Source organism: Pelophylax lessonae (assembly GCF_965119305.1).
Source record: "Pelophylax lessonae genome assembly, chromosome: 5".
Lineage (NCBI taxonomy): Eukaryota > Metazoa > Chordata > Amphibia > Anura > Ranidae > Pelophylax > Pelophylax lessonae.
In genome coordinates, this window is record NC_138772.1 from 432868320 (window position 1) to 432891356 (window position 23037).

The 23037-nt window shown below is 40.5% G+C and overlaps 1 protein-coding gene across 2 annotated transcripts in view; it reads right to left on the minus strand.

The window, feature by feature from the left end:
- The window catches only part of CA8 (carbonic anhydrase 8), a 146157-nt gene extending 123869 nt beyond the window's left edge, over positions 1 to 22288 (minus strand). Inside the window, exons 1-2 of one of the 2 annotated variants that reach the window (XM_082259532.1) lie at positions 21928 to 22288; positions 3488 to 3679 (exon numbers count right to left, since the gene is read on the minus strand). In XM_082259532.1, coding sequence (XP_082115658.1) covers positions 3488 to 3679; positions 21928 to 22003 — 268 coding nt within the window. In that variant the 5' untranslated portion in view covers positions 22004 to 22288. The remainder of the gene's footprint in view (positions 1 to 3487; positions 3680 to 21927) is intronic. The other variant, XM_082259533.1, reaches the window with a different exon arrangement.
- Between the last annotated feature and the right edge of the window lie 749 nt (positions 22289 to 23037).

Below are 23037 nucleotides of genomic sequence, written 5' to 3' on the forward strand. Positions count from 1 at the left end.
CCTAAATTATGAGGAGCTTTTACAAGCGCTTGATTTATTCTCCCTAGAGAAGAGACGCTTGAGAGGGGGACATGATAGCAATTACAAAAACCTCAACAGTGATCTCAGCATAGAAAAAAAACGATTCAGTCGCAAAGAATGTAAGAGGACACGAGGCCATACAATGCGACTAGAGGAGAAGCAGTTTAACCTCAGGCTATGCAAGGGGTCAATAAGACTGTGGAACTCTCTTCCACAAATGGTGGTAACTGCGGGGAGTATGGCTACTTTTAAAAGGCTCTTGGACATACATCTCAAAGATCAAAACATTCAGGGGTATGGGAAATTAATTCGTCCACACACACCACACAGGTTGAACTGGATGGACCGTGGTCTTTATTCAACCTCAACTACTATGTATCTATGTAACTATGTAACTATAACCCCAAGAGGCTGTTGGATGAAAGGTGTGAAAGCATTTCTTATACGACAAATATAAAATGGGTCCCAGGGTACTTTAAAGTGGAACTAAACTCTCTCAATCAACATTAACTATTTCTAATCCTTATGCTGCTAGCCTTAGTAAATAGATAGAAAGTTATATTATATTGATTGCTTTTAAACTTTTTTTTTTTTTTTTTTACATTTCTTAGTTACTTCCTGGTTTCTAGTCTAAGCTAAAAGAATGTCACACATCCCAAGACATTTTTGTTTCATCTCAAGGAGGGGAGGAAGGGCTTAGCGAAGCACACCTTTCTGTCTGTATGCTGAGTTAAGGGTAGATGGATTCCAGGAAAGAAATACTACATAAATCATTTGCCCTTACTCAATATAACTGCAGCTAGAAATGCTGGGGGGGTGTTTTTCAAAGTTATTTTTCAACAAAATAAAGCATTGAGACATGGATGGAAGGGTGAGTGTGCACTGAATTTTAAAAATGAATGAAATAGCTTTTTCAGTTTGTGGTGCTCAGATACAGTTTGGAGTTAAGTTCTGCTTTAAACTTAATTTTACCAATCTGCCAAAAGTTAACCTAACTGTTAAATACTTCCCGTTTAAAAAAAAGAGCTGTGAAACCATGGAAGGATTGTTTCAGCTGGCACGCACCTTGGTTTTTGGTGACACAATAATGGAGTGTTTAGTACTGCCAGGATGTTGCTGTGCATACTAACTAGACATTCTATTCATCCAACTGATAAAGTTGGGTTTTTCTGCTGGCCCTTAATATTTTCTTTCATTGCTTTTCATAGAAGAATGTGAAGCAAAGAACTGGGAAGAATTTTCCTCTTTATACATGCCAGCTTTTTAAGAGCATGCTACAATACAAATTTACTTAAAGTGGTGTGAGCATTTTATAAGAGTTCCTTATTAGCAGTATTTTGCTAACATAAATGCAGTCAAAATGTTTTTTTTTTTTGAAAGGCATCCAAAGCATAACTGTTTTGCAATAGCTTAACAAGTATAGAATGGAGTGGCTTGTCCCCACTGCCAAATTATAAAAAGAGTTATTCTGGCAAATACATCACATCTGCTACATTTGTGTGTACATGACCAAACTTATACTGACAGACATGGCAGAACTGCTACTGGGAAAAATACAGTGGCTGCAACATCTGAACTCCTTTTACATAGGCTAGCTGATTGGCAGTCTCTGTAGTGCATGTTCACTTTGAGAGTGAATTTCCACTTTGCAAGTGCGTTTTCACTTAGCTTAGCGAATGTGATAAAAATTCACAGTGCAAAGGATGCCCAATCAAATGTAGTGAAAAAAAAATTTTTTTTTGCTTGCACGTAATTGGATGACTGAAGTAAGCACGACTTCACCATACTTAAAGAGGAGCTCCAGGCTGCGTCAGAAAAAAATTGAAGTCAGCAGCTTCAAATATTGTAGCTGCTGACTTTTAATATTAGGACACTTACCTGTCCACGAATCCAGCAGTGTCTCCCCCTTTAGACAATTTTCAATCGGTTTTCGGGTGCTGCTGCCACGCTTTTGGGTAAGGGAAATCGGCATTGATGCCTTGCGGCCTCACAGCCGGTTCTCTACTGCACTTTGTGAATGGTCCGGTGGTGGGGGAAGGAGGAGGGGGGCCGAACTTCCGGATGACTTCGCTGTGGCTGTGAAAACCAGGTACCAATCCCTCCCTCTCCCCCCCCTGAAAGGTGCCACATGTGGCAGCAGAGGGGGGAGCAGGCAAATTACCTGAACTTTCCCTTTTGGGTGGATCTCTGTTTTAGGCAAAGCAAAAATTCACTTTGCAAAGTGAACATGTCTCCAATACTTTTTGAATAACTGACCGCAGATATGTATAAAGCCAGAGGAAAGTCAGAATGTTGATCTGCCTATTTGTTCCAGGCCAATGACCCGGTACTGAAGGCGCTGTATCAGAATAACAGCCAGGCTTTTTTTTAAAGCATTGCTAAATACTTATCAGGTTTAGCTTTTTCACACACTTTCTCTGACCTAATGTATTAAAAAGCTCACCAAAATACTTAGCTTTCCCCAGCTCCAGGTCTTCCATCACACTCTGCTGCTGGGACCTAGAGGAGGTGCAGTGCAAAATCTATGCACAAACAGTGCTACTGATTGGCTTGAGCATTGCTTAGCAACCAATCAGGTTTAGGTGTTGGTTGAGCAATGATGTAAAATAACTGATCAGATGCCATTACCAACACCATGTTTTTTTTATACCAACAATTGGGGGTTGATATACTAAAACTGGAGAGTGCAAAGGTAATGGTTGCAAAATCTGGTGCAGCTGTGCATGGTAACCAGCTTCTTACTTCAGCTTGTTCAATTAGGCTTTGACAAAAACCTGTATGTTGATAGGTTTCTATGCAGCGCTACACCAGATTTTGCACTAATTTTAGTAAATCAACCCCAATGAAAACAGTAAGATTGTCATCTCTGTTACCATACAGATGTTTCTGGCTTGCCAAATTGTCGCTTGACATAACTAGGTCATGCAGATTCCATAGCTAAAGTCATGTGACTTCACAGAATTAAATGGGCCCTACAATCTTCATATATGCATTGTACAGCTACCCAACCATAACTGCTGTTATTGGAGGGGCAGTTCTCAGAGATGCCAACCATTTTATCAAATCTATGAGAATTCTATACAGGTGCTTGTAACTTGCTGTTATCGTGGGTTAGAAAAGGGACACTTTTTAATGAGTTAATGAAAAATGCCTTCAAATACTTTCAAGTGTATAAATGCCTTCTATATCAGATGTATCCAAATCTTTATATTATCCACTTTTTCATTATTGCCCTTCAGGCTGGGATATAGTAATTAATAGAACAAAATTTATACTTTTAAAAGAAACCCATTTGGAATCATAGCCCACTATTTGTATGGTTCATTTCTGGACATATTTTTTGGCAATATGTTTAAATGAGGATGGAATTTTTTAGGAAAACAGTACCATAAAACCAAACATTAAACGATAGTATTATTTTATACTGTTTTGTACTCCACATTTTGATATTATATCCAAAATCTACCTGATTTTGACTTAAGCGGTATTTGGACGACCCGACCATCGTTAATCACTTCACAGTCACGACAGACAACATAGTTTGGAGCCAGCCGAACTTCTAGTAAAGAAGGATCATATAAGGCTTCTCTTGAATTTATGTTGATTGGAGATTGGTATTGTCCATTAGCTTCTGGGTAAAGTAAACCCCACTCAACACCTACAAAAGAAAACAAATGTCAAGCAAAGCACTATCTATTTTGCTGTTCCACAACATGTACAGTTAAAGAAAAAGTAAAGTGTTTTTTTATAAATTTTCTTTGTTTATTATGGTCATGGTCTGGACTTAAAAATGTTCATCTTTTAGCCAGGTAAATTTGAAATATTGCATATTAATATTAAGTAGTTTTCTATCCACCCAGCAGATGGAGCGCCATTCTTCATTTCACATCATAAGCATAATTAGGTTGTATGTATGTTGATGTAAGTGCTTACAGAACTGGAATGAATCTTGTCAGATGGTTGAGTCTGAGGTTTCAGTCTGACAAACAGAGCTGTAAAGCAAGTCTCTGTGCTGTGATCCGTGAATAGATCCCCCGCTGAATCAGCGCAGGATGGGATGGATGTTACTTTTGTGACATCCATATTTGTTCAGTTTTTTCTGCATTTGACAGCGGACCCATGTTCAATCTGTGGGAGGCCAGATGAAAACAGACTTGCATCTTTTCACATTAGGCTACCCCCGATCTGTAACCTTTAGGTCCAAAAAAATGGAGAAGGATGCAGTCCTTTTTTTTTTTGTTCAGACCTGGATGCAGTCAGAGGTATGTGGATGTAAATGGACACACATTACGTTCGCTTGCCCGTAGACTTACATGAAGCTTCTGACAAGGCTTGCCTGAAAAACTGACAGGCAGACCTTCTTGGAAAGGCTATGTAAAAGGACCCTGAAACTCTTTGTTCTGATCTTTGAGGATGAATAATTTCACATTAAAAGCAGCTACAGAGGTGAGTAAGCAAGGAATTACAAAAATATCATTAGTTCTAATGGTTTAGTGTAGAAAAAGTAAAAGAAACCCTTGGATTTAGAAACTGTTATTGACCCCTTTCGCAAAAATTATTTTTGTAAGCATTTTGTATACCTGCTCATGAGTTAACTCGAAGTGAAACTTTTAACCACTTCTAAAAATTCCTTCAGATGAAGGATGTTTTTGGGTTTCTTGCATGAACTGCTTGTTTCAAAATGTACCCTACAAAATTGAAATGTGAATCAAACCAGGGCTTTGATTAGAGCAGACCATAACATACTATTTCTTCTTCATGGCCATTCCTTGTTGGATTTTCCTGGGTTCTTTGGATCATTACCATGTTCAAACCCATTTCCGGTTCAACTTCAACTTTAGACAGATGCCTCATATTTTCATTAAGCACACTTTGATATAATGCAGAATATATAGTTTACTCAGTGACTGCAAGCTGACTAGGCCCTGAAGCATGAAAGCAAATCCAAATCATAACACCTTAAACACCATGCTTCACAGTTGGTAGATATTTTTCCTTACAGTGGAATAAATTATTTCAAGTCTTTTGGTGATCTTTTCAAACCCCTTGCCACACTCAAATGCATCCACAAGCTCTTCTTTGAGGATGTTGGCAAGTTAAATGGTTCTTGGCATAATGACTGTGTTTACATCAATAGCCAAGAGAACATCAAACCCTAGATATCTGAAGTTTAATTTGGACAGATTTCAACTGCATACTCTGTAAGGAGACACCTGATCTGGAAAACCTGATTCTAATTTCATGAATTTAAAGTGGTGGTACTTACTTTTTCCATATGACAAACCTGCATTTTTATTCATTCAGATCATGAAAATGAAAGAACCATATCAATTTTATGTGTCACTTGTTCAGGTATATTATCTTTATCTGTAGGCACTATTTGATTTAAGGTCTAATGTTTTCCTGTTCAAAAAAGTTTAAAAAGTCAACACCTTCTATTGGGTGTACTTACATTTTCACGTGACTGTAAACAATGTCTTCACTGGAAAAACAAACTGGCCTATAATGTGTTATTTGGTGGTCCATAAGAGATAACTATATGATACTCCTTTTTAAGTCTAAGAACTTTTTCTTTAATTATAAATATCTTTTCTCCCTAAAATAATATTTTTTAATTTTTTTTTTAATTTTATAGTAATAGAAGTAATAAGGCATGTGAATTTGAAGACATCTCAAATCTGCAAAGTTAATTTGGAGACTATAGAATAAGACACACCTGCATAACAGTAACATTATGAATTTAGCACATTCAAAGGCAATAATGCTTAATGCTAGTTAAGGTTAAAAAATGCATCAGTAATAACATACAATTAGAAAGTGTCATATGTTCTTCCCTAATCTCCTAATTGTAATTGCTGCCAGATGCAGACACATAATTATGTGCTTTGGAGCAATAATGTCAGTTGAGCAATACTGTCAGTGGACTTTTAAACAATGATAACATTCTAATTTTTAGATGATAGTTTGAGACATATATTGAGAGTTACTTTTATTTGTCTTTTTGTAATGAATTTTATTGTTCCGTATCTCGTGTGTATTACATTGCGCTGCACTAAAGATTATATTGGTATTTTGTAAATGAAGCTCACCAAAGCTTAGTAATAATAAACAGTAAAGCATTAGGAAAGGTCAAAGGTAATGGTTGTCACCTCTTTCCTGGTAAATGCTTGTCCAGTTTATCCTAAAGTGGAATTTCATGCAGAAATCCAACAGTACTAATGGCACTTGAATGTGGCAATGTACAATCCCTATGTACTGTAGGTGAATGTTCTCTTTTCATTTCATGGTTCATTTCATAAGTGTCCATGAGATGTGTGCATATGTGGTATGAGTACATGTCTGTACTGCATCTTTTTTGCTATATATTCACCCAAGACTCTCCTGCTTGTCAGCACAAAAAAAAAATAAGCCGTTTCAACATTTCAGGCTAAAAACAGAGGTCATTACTGCAGTCCCAAACATTTAAAAACACACAAGGTACCCTATCTGAATTGTGAATGTACATACTCTATATTACCAAAAGTATTGGGACACCTGCCTTTACACGCACATGAACTTTAATGGCATCCCAGTCTTAGTCCGTAGGGTTCAATATTGAGTTGGCCCACCCTTTGCAGCTATACCAGCTTCAACTCTTCTGGGAAGGCTGTACAGAAAGTTTAGGAGTGTGTCTATGGGAATGTTTGACCATTCTTCCAGAATCGCATTTGTGAGGTTAGGCACGAATGTTGGATGAGAATTCCTAGCTTGCAGTCTCCTCTTTAATTCATCCCAAAGGTGTTATATTGGGTTAAGGTCAGGACTCTGTGCAGGCCAGTCAAGTTCCTCCATCCCAAACTCTCTCAACCATGTATTTTTTGGACCTTGCTTTGTGGTCCAAATCATATGATGGAAGGGGGATCATGGTGTGGGGTTGTTTTTCAGGGGTTGGGCTTGCCCTCTTGGTTCCAGAAGGCATCAGCATACCAAGACATTTTGGATAATATTATGCTCCCAACTTTGTGGGAACAGTTTGGGGGTGGACCCTTCCTGTTCCAACATGACTGCTCACCAGTGCACAAATCAAGGTCCATAAAGACATGGATAAGTGAGTTTGGGGTGGAGGAACTTGACTGGGCTGCACAGTCCTGTCCTGACCTGACTTCAACCCGATAGAACACCTATGGGATGAATTAGAGTAGAGCCTTCACGCCAGGCCTTCTTATCCAACATCAGTGCCTGACATCACAAATGCACTTCTGGAAGAATGGTCAAACATTCCTGTTTATTAAAGCATTGTAAAAAATGTTCAGAGTTTCTACCACCCCTTTAAATTATTTTCTATTGCAATTAAAAATATTAATAGGCAGTCACCAGTAACCTATTATTAAAACTATAAAAATACCAAACAATTTTTCTGTATTCAATTGTATATACCATGGTACATTGCAAATCAGGTGCCGAGCTATGAATAAATGTAACACTATTTTTAGGCATGTTGAAGGGCTATTGTAGCATAAAAACAAAAGATCAGTAAATTTGAACAGGCACATCTTTTATTTGCAAGGCATCAGGTTTCGTGAGTGAACAGTGTTTGCTGTGTTGAACTGTTTATTCTTTATTCTTGTCTGTCTTTAACAATATGCACATTGAGGTTATAAAGCCATTACTAGGCAGAAAGCATGCCATTCCAATTAATGATTAAATTGATTTCATTGATCACGAAACATGAAAATCAACAAACTAGATTTGCCACTGAAAATCGTGAAAGAACCATAATTCTCAATATAACACATGAAAGAAGAATGTGTTTTTATAGAGATGAGAAGATTTCGAATTATTTCAGACTTCCATGTATGAGAAATCCAGTCATGGTGGTCCTAGATGGATCAGACTCGTTGGGGGTCGAGTCTTAGATTTCAAATTACAAACAAGCAAGGTAGGCATATACTGTGAAAGGCTGCTAATTTGAGGCCCTCTTCAGAACTCACCTTTGTTGCCCAAGACATGTACCCTTGATTATCATGGCACCACCTGACCCGATGCCATCCCTATCAATGCAAGGGGCATTGCTGGAGACTCTTCTTCAAAGCCACCTATCTTCTGTCTGCTTCCTGCCATATTCCACATAACTCACCTAATTCCAGCTGTGTTTTTTCTTGACATCACAACCACTCTATTAACTACTGTATGTTGTCAACAAAATTCAAGGTCCTGCCATTGTATTTTCTGAACTGTTATGTATCTAACAGAGCAGAAAGCTTGGCTATTCTCTTCTATGACAGCTCTGGACATGCATGCTCTTCCTCAATACTTTAATAATATGTTCTTATTTTCTTTGTGTTCTTAGTGCAGTTATAAATGCTTTACAGGTAGTATGCCTTCTTTTCCATCATCTATTGCCCCAACATATTCCAGGACAGTTCTGGGGGCCTGGCACACTATGTTGCACATAATTAAAAACCACCAGGTTGAAGATGGGGTTGTGCCATTGTTACAGGCATAAACATTTTTGTCTGATAGTATACCCTTCCCAGATATACAGTATCCCACAAAAGTGAGTACACCCCTCATATTTTTGTAAATATTTTATTATACCTTTTCATGTGACATCACTGAATAAACGACACTTTGCTACAATGTAAAGTAGTGAGTGTACAGCTTGTATAACAGTGTAAATTTTCTGTCCCCTCAAAATAACTCAACACACAGCCATTCATTTCTGAACCTCTGGCAACAAAAGTGAGTACACCCCTAAGTGAAAACGTCCAAATTGGGCCCAATTAGCCATTACCCCCGGTCGTCATGTGACTCGTTAGGGTTACAAGGTCTCAGGTGTGAATGGGGAGAAGGGGTGTTAAATTTAGTGTTCTCGTTCTCTCTCTCATACTGGTCACTGGAAGTTCAACATGGCACCTCATGGCAAAGAACTCTCTGAGGATCTGAAAAAAGAAAAGTTGCTCTACATAAAGATGGCTAGGCTATAAGAAGATTGCCAAGACCCTGAAATTGAGCTGCAGCATGGTGGCCAAGACCATACAGCAGTTTAAAAGGACAGCTTCCACTCAGTACAGGCCTCACCATAGTCGACCAAAGAAGTTGAGTGCACATGCTCAGCGTCATATCCTGAGGTTGTCTTTGGGAAATAGATGTATGAGTGCTGCCAGCATTGCTCTAGAGGTTAAAGGGGTGGGGGGGTCAACCTGTCAGTGTTTAGACCATACGCGCACACTACATCAAATTGGTCTGCATGGCTGTCGTCCCAGAAGGAAGCCTCTTCGAAAGACGATGCACAAGAAAGCCCGCAAACAGTTTGCTGAAGATAAGCAGACTAAGGACATGGATTACTGGAACCATGTCCTGTGGTCTGATGAGACCAATTTAAACTTATTTGGTTCAGATCGTGTCAAGCGTGTTTGGCGGCAACCAGGTGAGGAGTACAAAGACAAGCATGTTTTGCCTACAGTAAAGCATGGTGGTAAGAGTGTCATGGTCTATGGTTGCATAAGTGCTGCCGGCACTGGGGAGCTAGAGTTCATTGAGGGAACCATGAATGCCAGCATTATCCCCTCCCTTCGGAGACTGGGCCACAGGGCAGTATTCCAACATGATAACGACCCCAGGCACACCTCCAAGCCTACCACTGCCTTGCTAAAGAAGCAGAGGGTAAAGGTGATGGACTGGCCAAGCATGTCTCCAGACCTAAACCCTATTGAGCCTCTGTGGGGCATCCTCAAATGGAAGGTGGAGGAGTGCAAGGTCACTAACATCCACCAGCTCCGTGATGTTGTTATGGAGGAGTGGAAGAGGACTCCAGTGGCAACCTGTGAAGCTCTGGTGAACTCCATGCACAAGAGGGTTAAGGCAGGGCTGGAAAATAATGGAGGCCACACAAAATATTGACACTTTGGGCTCAATTTGCACATTTTCACTTAAGGGTGTACTCACTTTTGTTGCCAGCGGATTTGACATTAATGGCTGTGTGTTGAGTTATTTTGAGGGGACAGCAAATTTACACTGTTATACAAGCTGTACACTCACTACTTTACATTGTAGCAAAGTGTAATTTCTTCAGTGTTGTCACATGAAAAGATTTAATAAAATATTTACAAAAATTTGAGGGGTTTACTCACTTTTGTGAGATACTGTATTGATAGAGGAAATAGATATATTATTATTGTACAGGATTTATATCGCGGCAACAGCTTCTGTAGTGCTTAACAATATAAAGGAAGACAGTAAAGTTACAATTCAGTTCAATGTGCAAGTAGATTAGCAGGGCCCTGTTTTTGAAATCTTACAATCTGATAAGGAAGGAAATTTTATATGAATGGTAACAACTGTGAGCAATGAGCTAAAGAAAGTAAAAGTTCAGTTTTTAGGTGTAGGTGGGATAGGCTTCCCTGAAGAGATGAGTTTTCAGGGATCACCTGGAGGTGGTCAGAGAAGGAGATAGCCAGACTGGGTAGGGAGTTCCAGAAGATGGAAGAGACTCTAGAGAGTCGGACAGATTAGATTAAATTAGATTAGATTAGATTAGATTAGATTAGATTAGATTAGATTAGATTAGATTAGATTAGATTAGATTAGATTAGATTAGAGAATATATAGCACTAACAGTTTCTGCAGTGCTCTACAAAAAAAAGTAGACAGTACAGTTACAATACAATTCAAGACATGAGGTTTATCAGGGTCCTGCTCGTGAGATCTTACAAACTAAAATGTACGGCATGTGCCATGAAGGGTTATAATTGTATGGGGAAAAGTTGTTCAAAAACCGTAAAATGCAGTTGTTTGCTTGATACAGGTTAGGCTTGCCTAAAGAGATTAGTTTTCAGGGATCGGCAGACAGAGTAGGAGATAGCTGAACAGGCTGAGGGAAGGAGTTCCAGAGGATAGAAGGCTCTGCAGAAATCCTGGATGAGACCATGGGAGGAGGTGATGGAGGAAGCTAGTAAGCAGGAGGTCTTGTGAGGCGTGAAGATGATGGTTTGAGTGGTATTTTGAGACAATTTGCTGATGTAGCTGGAGGAAGATTTGTGGATGGCTTTTTAAATTGTTGGTAATATTTTGAAATGAATTATTTTGGCTGATCAGTAGCCAGTGAAAGGATTAGGAATGAGGGGTGTCAGACATTGAGTGGTTGGTAAGGTGGGTAAGATTGATGGGTACACAGATAGATAAATAGATAGATCTACACCTCCTAAAAAATCTGTATTACAATTGTCTATGTACTGGACAGACTGTTAAAGCGGTAGTATCCCTGCTTTTTTACACTTTTAACTACAGGTAAGCCTATAATAAGGCTTACCTGTAGGTACAATTAATATCTCCTTAACCGGCACGGTTTAGGAGATATTTGCAGTGCATGCAGCCGCTCGCGCGAGCGGTGCATGCGCTCTGAAGGTCCAGGGGGACCTTCAGTTTTCCTTGCCGGGAACTTGCCGGAAAATCACTGCGCGGGAGTGACGTCATCGCGGCTCCGGCCAATCACAGCGCCGGAGCCGCCGTACCCGGAAGAGATGCCGAGGGATCATGGCAGCGCCCGCAGCGGTGTCCGGGGGTCCGTGTTGGGGCTTCGTTCTAAGGTAAGTAATACATAATGAGCTAGTATGTGATGCATACTAGCTCATTATGCCTTTTGTCTTGCAGGTTTTTTTTTTTTTTTTCGGGTTTACAACCGCTTTAAGACACTGCATCCAAACACCCTGTCACATTTCTGAAAGAGAAGATGGATGTTAATTACTACATTATGTGCTTATTCCTTTGCAGCCTTTGTTTAGCTAAAAGGAGGTGCTGATAGTAGCTATGAAGTTGTCTGTGAACCAGACCACATTCGAAAGTAAATAATTAACAGGCCCACTGATTCCATGGAGAATAACATAAATAAATCACTGGCATTGCTTTAGGTGTTGATAAGATTATCTGCTAAGTATTTCACTGTAAAGCAACATATTTTTGTATTTATCATCAGTCCCTGGAATTAATTGAGAGTGTGGAAACTGTCACTTCACAGGGAACAGTTATGTTTCATTTCAGTAGTAACGAAAAAATGTAATCTCCAAGGCCAGCAGCTACCAAGTAAATTTATGTTGCTGAGTCTATTAATTTCAAGTAAACACATGAGAATGAAATTAGGGCAACATATGTCAGCAGTTCTTGACCACCTGTCTGCTTACTGCTGATGACAGGCATGATCTAGTCCCCAATTATACGGTCCACAGTTACAATGTCAAAATTCAAATACCTGGTACACTTTAAAAAAAATATAATATATTTTCAAAATTACATTTAAACTACCTTTTCTATGTATAGTTTTTTTTTTTTTTTTTTGCCAGCAGAAAAAAAGTGGTCAAGCCATAAAAACATAAAATCCGCCATAATCCAGACCCTGATGTGACTTGCCGTTCACGCTTTTTTATTGGCACTTTTTGTTTACAAGTTTAAAATCAGTATTTTTTGCTAGAAAATTACTTATAACCCCCAAAAATCATACATTTTTTTTAGCAGAGTCCCCAGGGAATAAAATGGCAACCATTGCAATTTTTTATATCACACTGTATTTGCGCAGCAGTTTTGCAAACTCAATTTTTTGGAAAAAAATAAACTTTATTAAATAATAATAAAAAAAAAAAACACAACATTTATCCCAATGTTTTTGTATAATGTAAAAGATGATGTTACCCAGAGTAAATAGATACCCAACATGTCACGCTTTAAAATTGCACATGCTCATGGAATGATGACAAACTACGGTATTTTAAAATCTACATAGGTGACGCTGTAAACGCTTTTACAGGTTACCTGTATAGAGTTACAGAGGAGGATTAGACGATACCTCACATGTTTGGTGCAAATAACATTTACATATGCGTGCGTGACTTACGTATGCATTTAAAAAGGCCCCATATCTTTTCTCTACCTTTAAAAGCAAAAGATCAAAAAAAAAAAATGTTTTTTGATCTTTTGCTTAAAAAAAAAAAAAAATAATTAAAAATGTACTTCCAGCCTGGGCCGGAAGTGACGTCATGACATCTATCCGGTCCTCCAAGGCCATAAAGGCGATCAAAGAGTATTACCTCTTCGATTGCCTATGGAAGCAGCCAGCCGGACTGTCAGATCTTTTCTGTACCGGCAAACCGGTGGAAACGGTAAGCCTGAGAAAGACCAATGAGCGATGGGAGTTGGGGGATCCCTTCCCGCTGCTTGGAAAACTGTTCTAGTGGCTCATAAGCCACTAAGAATGGTTTAATGAGAAAGCTAGCCACCAGCTTCCAAATTATGGGGGTTTTGCTGATATCTTCAAACCACGGCAAACGGCAACGTATATATACATATTGCGGTCAGCAAGTGCATAACAGCACATCCTTTTGCAACATTGATTTTCAGCGGATGGTACAATTTCCAACATTTTATTTTTATTGGATAGTATAATTTCCATAACAAGCAAGAAATAGGATTGTCAGGGCATTTCATTCATGTTAGTATTCACGACACTAAACCAGAGACCCCTGCATTTTAGTGGGATTGGCAACTGAGATTCTAGACTTTCCCTTTGGCGCTAACTACTGGTGAAATATGGCTTTGCTTTAGAACACAGAACACCCAACAGTATGTTCACTGCCCTAAAAAATTAAAGAAACACTTTTGATTCAGACTTTAGCATCAAGTCAATATAACTCCTAGGATATTGATCTAGTGAGTAAGGTGGCAAAGGGGTTGTTAACTAGTTCCAGCTGCTTTGGTGTTTATGAAATTAACAGGTGTGCTAGATGTGGCCCTTTGCTTGCCTTTATCCGGCCCTTGGCACACTATTCTACCTTTGATACGAGACACTATTCTGCCAACTGACATCAGTAATGGGGCACCATTTCTTCCATTGGCACCAACAATGGGGCACTATTCCTCCCAATGATACCAAAGGAATGGAGCACTATTCCTCCACGTTATACCAAATATGCTGATGTTTACTCCCACTGATGCCAGGAAAATTTCCGCTCCAGCTTGCTACAGTCCAGCCCCCCTGAAGTCTAAAGGACAATAAACTGGCCCTTTTTTTAGAAAGTTTGGAGACCCCTGCTCTAAATGAACAACATTTAGTCTGCTAAAGCACTAACTTTTATAGACAACTGGCATTTGTTTTAGTAAAATAGTTTTCATCTTTATAATGCTTTGCTGAAGCTCAGTGTAGAGAATTGTTCTCTGCAAAAGCTTTGCTGCATTTAGTTTTACTTTCACTTTTTCTAGATTGTCTTGAAGAGCATTGCACCTAGGGATGATCTGTAAGACATCAACTTTCAATTATTCAGTCTAAGGGGATCCAAAGTCCTCCTGTGTCAGGGTGGATACAGAGATTCCTGTTGGTTATGTCAGCTAGCCAACTTCTTCTTCAAAGTATTTGGACTTAGATTTGACAAAACATTGTTGCAATGTTCTGGAAAGGCCCTTATTAGAGCCCATCCCTTTGAGCAAGGGGTGTATTTAACAGCTCTTAGTCCTTAGGAAGCCCTCCCTTATTAGGTAAAGGGAGGCCATATAGACTTTCCTCTGCTGGGGAATCTTGTCTTGTCTGGTTTTAGGCCTCAGGGCTGAAGCCCAGGCTTAGAGGGTATTGTTTTATTTTTTAAGGCAGGTTGTGAAGGCTTCAGAAGATACTTGCTGCTACAGTCTACTCTAGAAGAGAGGTACACTTGAACCTCTTGTTTTTTGGGGCTACTTGCACCAGAAGAAGTTATCTGTGATGCCTTTGGATCCTCTGTGGCTAATTGCCAAAAAAGTTGTTAAAGCCCCATATGAGTTCTGGGTTTTCCACATCCTTTGCCTTTCTGTCCTACCTACCAAATTCAAGTAGATCTTTTAAAACTGCATTTAAGTCTGAACCTGCATTTCCTCATAGAAGCAAGAGAAGTTAAAGTGTTACTAGACCCAGAATCCTGCATTCACTATATCTGGTTCCCACGGTACACAGAACATGGAAATGCAATTATTTTAGGAAATATAAAATGCTAAATACCTTTTCTCATAAGCAGTATATAGCAGTCTTATGACTTCTATCAGTATCTGGCCAAACACTGGTAAAGCTTGTAGGAGGAGTTTTCTTTCTCCTCTGACTGTCTTATTAGGCTGCATGTCCCCTTAGCCTTTGTCTGAACAGTGCTGATTGGCCCTGTGCTGATCACATGCACACTCCTGAAAAAAATTCTAGCAATACACACCAAACTAAGCATGTTCAGAATGCCTCCTAAAGCTCTGTTATATCAGTAGATGGATTGAGGATAGTAAATGAAGAGGAGGATCAGTGAAGATGGTATCAAACAGCCCTTAGGTTCCATAGTGAGTATAACTGATTTTACTTATGTGTTTAGTAACACTTTGAGTGGGGCACCATTCCCTCTTACAAGCTAAGGCCCAATTGCACTGATGGCTGTATGACATTTCTTAAGGCCGCTTTCCTGATGGTGACAATAATAAAAACGTATCTAGGTAATGTGTGTTTAAATTACCACTTGTAGTCTCTGGACAGAACTTTATAACAAGAAGAAACTGAACAAGGACTTTCATGGCAGTTATTGAGAATTAAAAGAAAAGTATAGCCAAAGCTTTCTTTGGTCATACTTCCCTTGCAGGCCACCGGAGTGCATTTAATTTTTCACTCCTGTAACCCAAATTCAGCCAACAGCAGGCTAAATCCCGCTATCAGCTGACATCCCAGAGCCGCTACAGGCTATGGAAGGATCCCATTTATTTTGGCAGGATACACCCTGATGTCTGATGGGCAGATGGCTCAGCCTCCAAGTGCACTGCTGAGAGCTGGAATCAACTGCTCTCTCCCCCTCCACAGCCCTTGAGCTTCAGTGAACACTGGAGGGGCAGAGCGGAAAATGGTGACAGACAGTTACCGCTCTCCACTCTGAACAGACTGAGAACTGAGCGATCATCGATCATGTGATTGCTCAGTTCTTGGTCTTAGACCCAGCTGCAGAACCACACCAATGCTGCAGTGTGGAGCTGAGAATGTAGGTTTGCTTTTTTTTCAAATCTCACACCTCTCCTTTAACAACAGAATCCAGGCACCAGAAGTCACTGATCCATATAGATAACACATATCACGGGATTATGATAAGATAATTCACATCAGTGCATACTTGGTAAATATTTCCTTGTTGAACCACTTCAAAACCGGAAACTTTCATCCCCTTCCTGCCCAGGCCAACTTTAATCTTTCAGCGCTGTTACACTTTGAATGCCAACTTCTCAGCCATGCAACACTGTACCCAAATTCAATTGTTATCATTTTCTTGAGGTAGATAGAGTTTCCTTTCATGGTATTTGAACACCACTGGGTTTTTTTATTTCTTTGCTATATAAATGAAAAAATACCAAATATTAAAAAAAAAAAAAGACACAATTTTCTCTGTTTCTGTTATAACATTTTGCAAATAAACTCTTCATAAATTTAGGCCAAAATGGCCTTTGGTAAAAAAAAATAATCAATGTATATTATTTAGTCTGTGTGAAAGTTATACTACAAACTATGACTGAGTTGAGTTCACATGCTCAGCGTCATATCCAGAGATTGTCTTTGGGAAATAGACGAATGAGTGCTGCCAGCATTGCTGCAGAGGTTGAAGGGGTGGTGGGTCAGCCTGTCAGTGCTCAGAACATACACCACACACTGCATCAAATTGGTCTGCATGGCTATCATCCCAGAAGGAAGCCTCTTCTAAAGATGATGCACAAGAAAGCCCCCAAACAGTTTGCTGAAGACAAGCAGACTAAGGACATGGATTACTGGAACCATGTCCTGTGGTCTGCTGACACCAAGATAAACTTATTTGGTTCAGATGGTGTCAAGCGTGTGTGGCAGCAACCAGGGGAGGAGTACAAAGGCAAGTGTGTCTTGCCTACAGTCAAGCATGGTGGTGGGAGTATCATAGTCTGGGGCTGCATGAGTGCTGCCGACACTGGCGAGCTACTATTCAAGGAGGGAACCATGAATGTCAACATGGCAGCATTGCCTTAACCCTATTTTCCAGCACTGCCTTAACCCTCTTGGGCATGGAGTTTACCAGAGCTTCACAGGTTGCCACTGGAGTCCTCTTCCACTCCTCCATGACAACATCACGGAGCTGGTGGATGTTAGAGACCTTGCACTCCCCCACCTTCAATTTGAGAATGCCCCACAGAGGCTCAATAGGGTTTAGGTCTGGAGACATGCTTGGCCAGTCCATCACCTTTACCCTCAGCTTCTTTAGCAAGGCAGTGGCCGTCTTGGAGGTGTGTTTAGAGTCGTTATAATGGTGGCCACACAAAATATTGACACTTTGGGCTCAATTTACACATGTTCACTTAAGGGTGTACTGACTTTTGTTGCCAGCGGTTTAGACATTAATGAGTTATTTTGAGGGGACAGCAAATTTACACTGTTACGCAAGTTGTACACTCACTACTTTACATTGTAGCAAAGTGTAATTTCTTCAGTGTTGTCACAAGAAGAGATATAATCAAATATTTACAAAGATGTGAGGGGTGTACTCACTTTTGTGAGATACTGTATACAGATGTAGCACCCTACAGGTAGGTGCTAGGTAAAAGTATAGTGGGCCTTGGCTGCCTAACAGCAGGGCCATGATTTCAGCTGGCTGTCATGTCTCCCAGGTGTGTCTGCTGAGAGGGGAGTCTCCCCACTGGCTCCATGGGAGGGTTCCCATTGGGCAGTGGAGGAAACCCAATCAGAGACTCAGGCCTGTATCTACCCCAGAAGGCAGATTCTGCCGCAGAGGATTCTGGGAGTGGGTATAAGTTCTGAGGGAACGCATGACGCAGCATCTTTGACAGGAAGCAGAGTCCCAGGAGGGAGAGTACGGCTGTTTCTCCTCCTGTCAGAGGAAGCTGGTGTCTCGGGTGGTGGCCTGGGAATCCAAAGAGTGCGGAGCTGAGCTGCAGAGGGGATCCGGTGTGCCGAGGAACCAGCGGAGAGAGAGAGAGGTCCAGTTCCAGGAAAGCCTACAAAGGTCATGAGTACTGTGGACTGCCCCCGGGGGTCTGCCTAGTGTCAGAGGGGACCACTCCGGAGAATGTTCTAGGGATCCAGGAGTCAGCTAGTGTAAAGGGGTGCCTAGTCAGAGGACCCTGAAGTGTAAAGGGGGTACCTGTGGTTGGGCCCTGAAGAGTTAGAGTACAATGTGCAGTGTACAGAGTTAAGAGTTGCAGCAGTACAAGTAGTGACAAGGAGCTACCTCAGCCAGTAAAGGGTTGGAGGGAGCTGTTCAATGACTTTAGAGCTAAATCAAGTATCAGGAGTCAAGAGTTCTACAGTCTTCTGATCTAACAAACAAGTTAAAGTCGAGGTTCCAGCACTAATTCAGTCAAGCAGTATTTGGAGCGTCAGGAAGCACTGGTCGGCCTTCAGCTGGCTCCAAGACAGCGCTAGTGAGCATTTTTGTACAAAGTCCCGGTTAAGTCTAGAAGAGCCAGAGGAGTATCCCAGTCATTCCCTTCTCCCATCCCCAATATACAATAAACAAAACAAACCAAAGATGCCAGAATGGTCATGGTCTCAGTTCTCACACCTGGGTTCACAACTTAAATGTGTTGGGAATGTTACTGGTACTGATGGCAGACCCACCTTAGGCCCAAGGCCTAGAAATATTGCTACACATACATATATTGGTCCTTTCTGTACCATATGATCACTGATCAGTCACATAGATCATCACAATAGTACACAATAAATGGCTGTGATTGCTCACAGTGATCACATGGTACCAGGGCTGGCCTAGTACAGCAATTTTGTCATCACAGACATGGACACAGAGGGTGATAGACTGAGCCACAGCACAGAGCATGCAGGAGACGCCTAACTGAGAGGAGATCATCACATGACATCCACTCGGGATGGGAAAGCTACCGCTCGGTCCTCATTTGACTAAAAGCCGGGCGGGAAGCAGTTAAATACTATCACTTATAAAGGGATTTTTGGGAAAGAAAAGCCCCACTGCATTACTACAAGCAGTGGGCAATTTTTTTAAGTTCTTGTAGTTTACCTGAAAAAAAACATTTCACTTGAGTCCTCTGGTAAATGGAATATTTATTGGTTGTGTGAATATTTTTATTACTATATCTCATATGAACAGGGCTGAAAAATGCATATTTTAACATATTTTGGCACCATTATATGTTATTCTGCTGTATATGCTATGTTGTACAATATATTCCTGACCCCTGCACTGCATTTATTATGTTGTATAATATACTTTAGACCACTGCACTGTATACTCTGTGTTGCATGTTATACTCTGGATTCCAGCACTGCATTCACAAAGTACTAAGTTATACTTCTGACTCCTGCACTGCATTCACTAAGTACTAAGTTATACTTCTGACTCCTGCACTGCATTCACTATGCTATACACTTCATACACAATGTTGTACTTTAGTGCTGCCATCTCAGGTGTGAGCAGCTAAAGCCAGGGCGTCCTCTTCTATGTCCTCTTCCGTGTCCTCTTTGTCCCAGAATGCACCTGCATCGGCCCCGCTCGTCACTTCCGGGGCAGGCGCGTCATCCCTGCACAGCTTCTGGGCATGCCCAGAAGCTGTTTAGCAGGGAATGACGAGCCTGCACCAGAACTGACGAGCGGGGCCGGTGCAGGCGCATTGACTCCTGGGAGCGATGACTTTCAGCTCCCAGGAGTCAGCGCAAGCAGGAAGTGACGGCGCAGGCCGCGGCCGCACAGGGAGGAAGTAGAAGGAAGGCAAGTATACTTTCTTCAAAAACAAGGTAAGTATAGAAAAAAAATCAAGACTATCCATTTGTTTTTTAGGGCATTTAAAGCAAGCAGATGGCCCAAAGTCATTTTTGAGGCCGGAACTCCGCTTTAATGCACGCTCCTGTCACAAAGGCTGGCGCCATTTAAACAGGCTTCTGTATGGACTCATTGCTGTTTGTCTGCAGCTTCTGTGTGTGTTCCTGATTTCTGCGTTGACCTCTAAACCTGATCCAGCTTACTTCTGACTTGCGTTTGTCTGCTACCTGCCCCAACCACGGTATGTCTCTGGAATTTACTTCTGCCTTCTGCTTGATCGGCCTCATGTTGCTGACTTGACTTGTGACCTGACCATCCTGCTGTCTGCCATGTATGTCTGATATGCCTGACCGTTACCAACCTGGCTTATCTGACCCTGCATCTTGCTCATCCAGCCTGCTACAGCTCTCAGTCCAGCAAGCTCTCATCTGGTTCCTGCTTCCAGCTGCCTACCACAGACTGCTGCCAGTTAAGCTTCGTGCCAGCTTATCTGCCACCAGCCTGCTCTGCTGCCACACAGACTACTGGACTGATTACAGGCACTCATACCTCGCCATGCTCCTGTGGCCACTGTCTCACCACCAGTGGCCCCTGAGCCAGAGATGTACAAGAGGTCTTCCTCTGCCCGTCAGTTTCATGGACCAGGTATGTGACAGCAGCTATGGTAATATATCTATTGTAAATCTGGTGTTTAGCACTATACAAATACTCACATATTGATCTATTTGTAAAAAAAATGCTGTACAAATTATGGCCATCTAGTGACCGTAATTTGGTATTTTCCTGAAATAATCAGAATTAATCAGGAAAATACTGCTTTATGGCCACTAGATGATGCCAATGATCATAGAAAATGAATTTCAATTTTTCATTGCAGCGTTATCAATGTTATGAATGTCATATCCGTACAGCCGATTTTTTTTAAATAGACCCCCAAGTGGTTTTCACTAAAAATAGCAGATATTTCTCCACAGTAATGCAGTCATTTTGTGAAGAATGTATATAACTGATTTAGTTTGCTTATGTTTTTTAAAAAATTCTGCAGCGCTTTATGGAGCACAAATACTATTCAGGTCAATTGCGACTTTAAATATAGCTTGCCATGTAACATTCTTATAACAGTCATAAAGAAACACATGTATACTATGGCTACTTTGGGTGGAATCTGAATAACCTACCAGAATGTTTTGGGTTGTGGGACGAAACCACATCATCCAGTGGTTATCTATAAAAACGTGGGAAGAACATTCAAACATGCAGACAGTACCCTACAGCTGCAAGGCAGTGAGGTTGATTTACTAAAACTGGAGAGCGTAAAATCTGGTGTAGCTCAGCATGGTAGCCAATCAGCTTCTAACTTCAGCTTGTTCAAAAAAGCTTTGACACAAAACCTGGAAGCTGATTGGTTACTATGCACAGCTGCACCAATTTTTGCACTCCCCAGTTTTAGTAAATTGACCGCAAGGTGTTCCTCACTTAGTCACCATGGTTTCCATTAGAATACTGTAGTACGTTTAATAATGAGTTCACTCAAATGCTCTTTTACACGCACGTCCTTATTAATTACTCAATTCAGGTTATGTTACTGTACTAATTTAAAAGAATTTGTAAAATAGAATTATCGTGCATAAAAATGGGTCATGTTGTTAAGTTTCATTTCATTCTTTCTACAAGACAAACCCTGAAACTTTGATATATGCATGCAACACATAAAATTTTGTAACAGCTAAAAAACTTCATAACAATAGAGTGCATTATTACAAGTGCCTTCCCAGATTGCGTCTGCACAATAAAATACTATTTAAAAGTAAAAGTGGTACAACAGGTTTCTTAACTACTTCATCCCTTCCACACTAAAGAGTTAACCAAAATAAATATTAGGGATTCCATTTCCATTGATATTTACTAAAGTAAGAAGGTAGAAAACTGCAGTGCATATGATTTTTCATCTCAGACATCAGTTTAACCGATTATGATTTTAGAAAGGTAAAACAAAATCACATAATCACACAATTGTATAGCACTGTGGATCAGATTAAGACACAAACTTTTCTGAGAATCTACAGGGTTATGCGATTCAAAGAATAAATGAGAGATTTAAACATTTTAGATTATTACTGACCTTCCACATAGCCCCACTCTTGTTTTTCCTTGTCTGCTTGCAGTTCGGAGCTGTCTATATACTGCTGATCAGCCATCTCTCAGCTCTTTGGATGGAAGGGTATGGAGAGTTGCAGAGTTTAGTTGTGAGTGTGATTTAAGCAGGACATGCTGTGCTGTATTCACACTGCTCTGTGCACAGCCACTAGGAGCTGTCACTCCTGTCTGTGTCTGTGCAGCAGAGGGGAGGAGGTAAGGCTCCTTAATCACTGCGATTATGTGATGAACAGAACCACTTCATAGAGGGCTGGAGCCTCGATTAGGCAGATTTTTAGATGGTTGCCTGAAGAGGTCCTGTGGTAGGTGGTGCCAGAAAGGGACTTGGCCTCAGATGATCTGGACTCAGGAAAGTCCTGGTTTTCTGGCACGGTAAAAAATGTGTCATTGCAAAAGGAGATAATGATTTCTTACTTAAGCTACAATGGTAGGAAGAGCTGGAAGAACTAGACGTCTGTTAAAGAAGCTAGGTCCCCATTATTTAGTTCTGTGTGAGTTGCCAATATGTTAAATAACATTTTGGAGTGCTTTGCACAATTACAAAAGTGTGTCGACGGGCAAAAGCAACATCACTTTAAAAAAATAAATACGTTTTTTGTTCCATTCAGATAATTTTTATTGAGTATAGGTTTTATAGTTTACAATACAAATGAGCCCCAAGCAACCGGTCCATAGCAACACCGAATACAAACAATATAAATTGAGTCATTCAATGAAAGCGGAAAAAATCACTAATGCAAGCGCTCATGCAGATCTAAAATCAGTTATCATATCACAAATTCTTTACATCATCAGCTGCTGCTATGACCTCTCTTGTACATCAAATGCCTTAAATACAGTCAATAATTGCATTAGCTGCGCTTCTCCACTGTGATACACACTGTATACTTTCAGACAGTTCAAGATAGATTCCACCGATGTGAGTGCGAAAGTAACTAGAGTAAGTGAAACAGAATATTGCCCTGGGACTTTAAATGAGGTGAACATGGGTGGCCACTTAATGTAGAGTAAATATAATTTCAAATTTATTTAAAAAAGAAGAAAGTCATCATACATGGAGTACATATACATATGC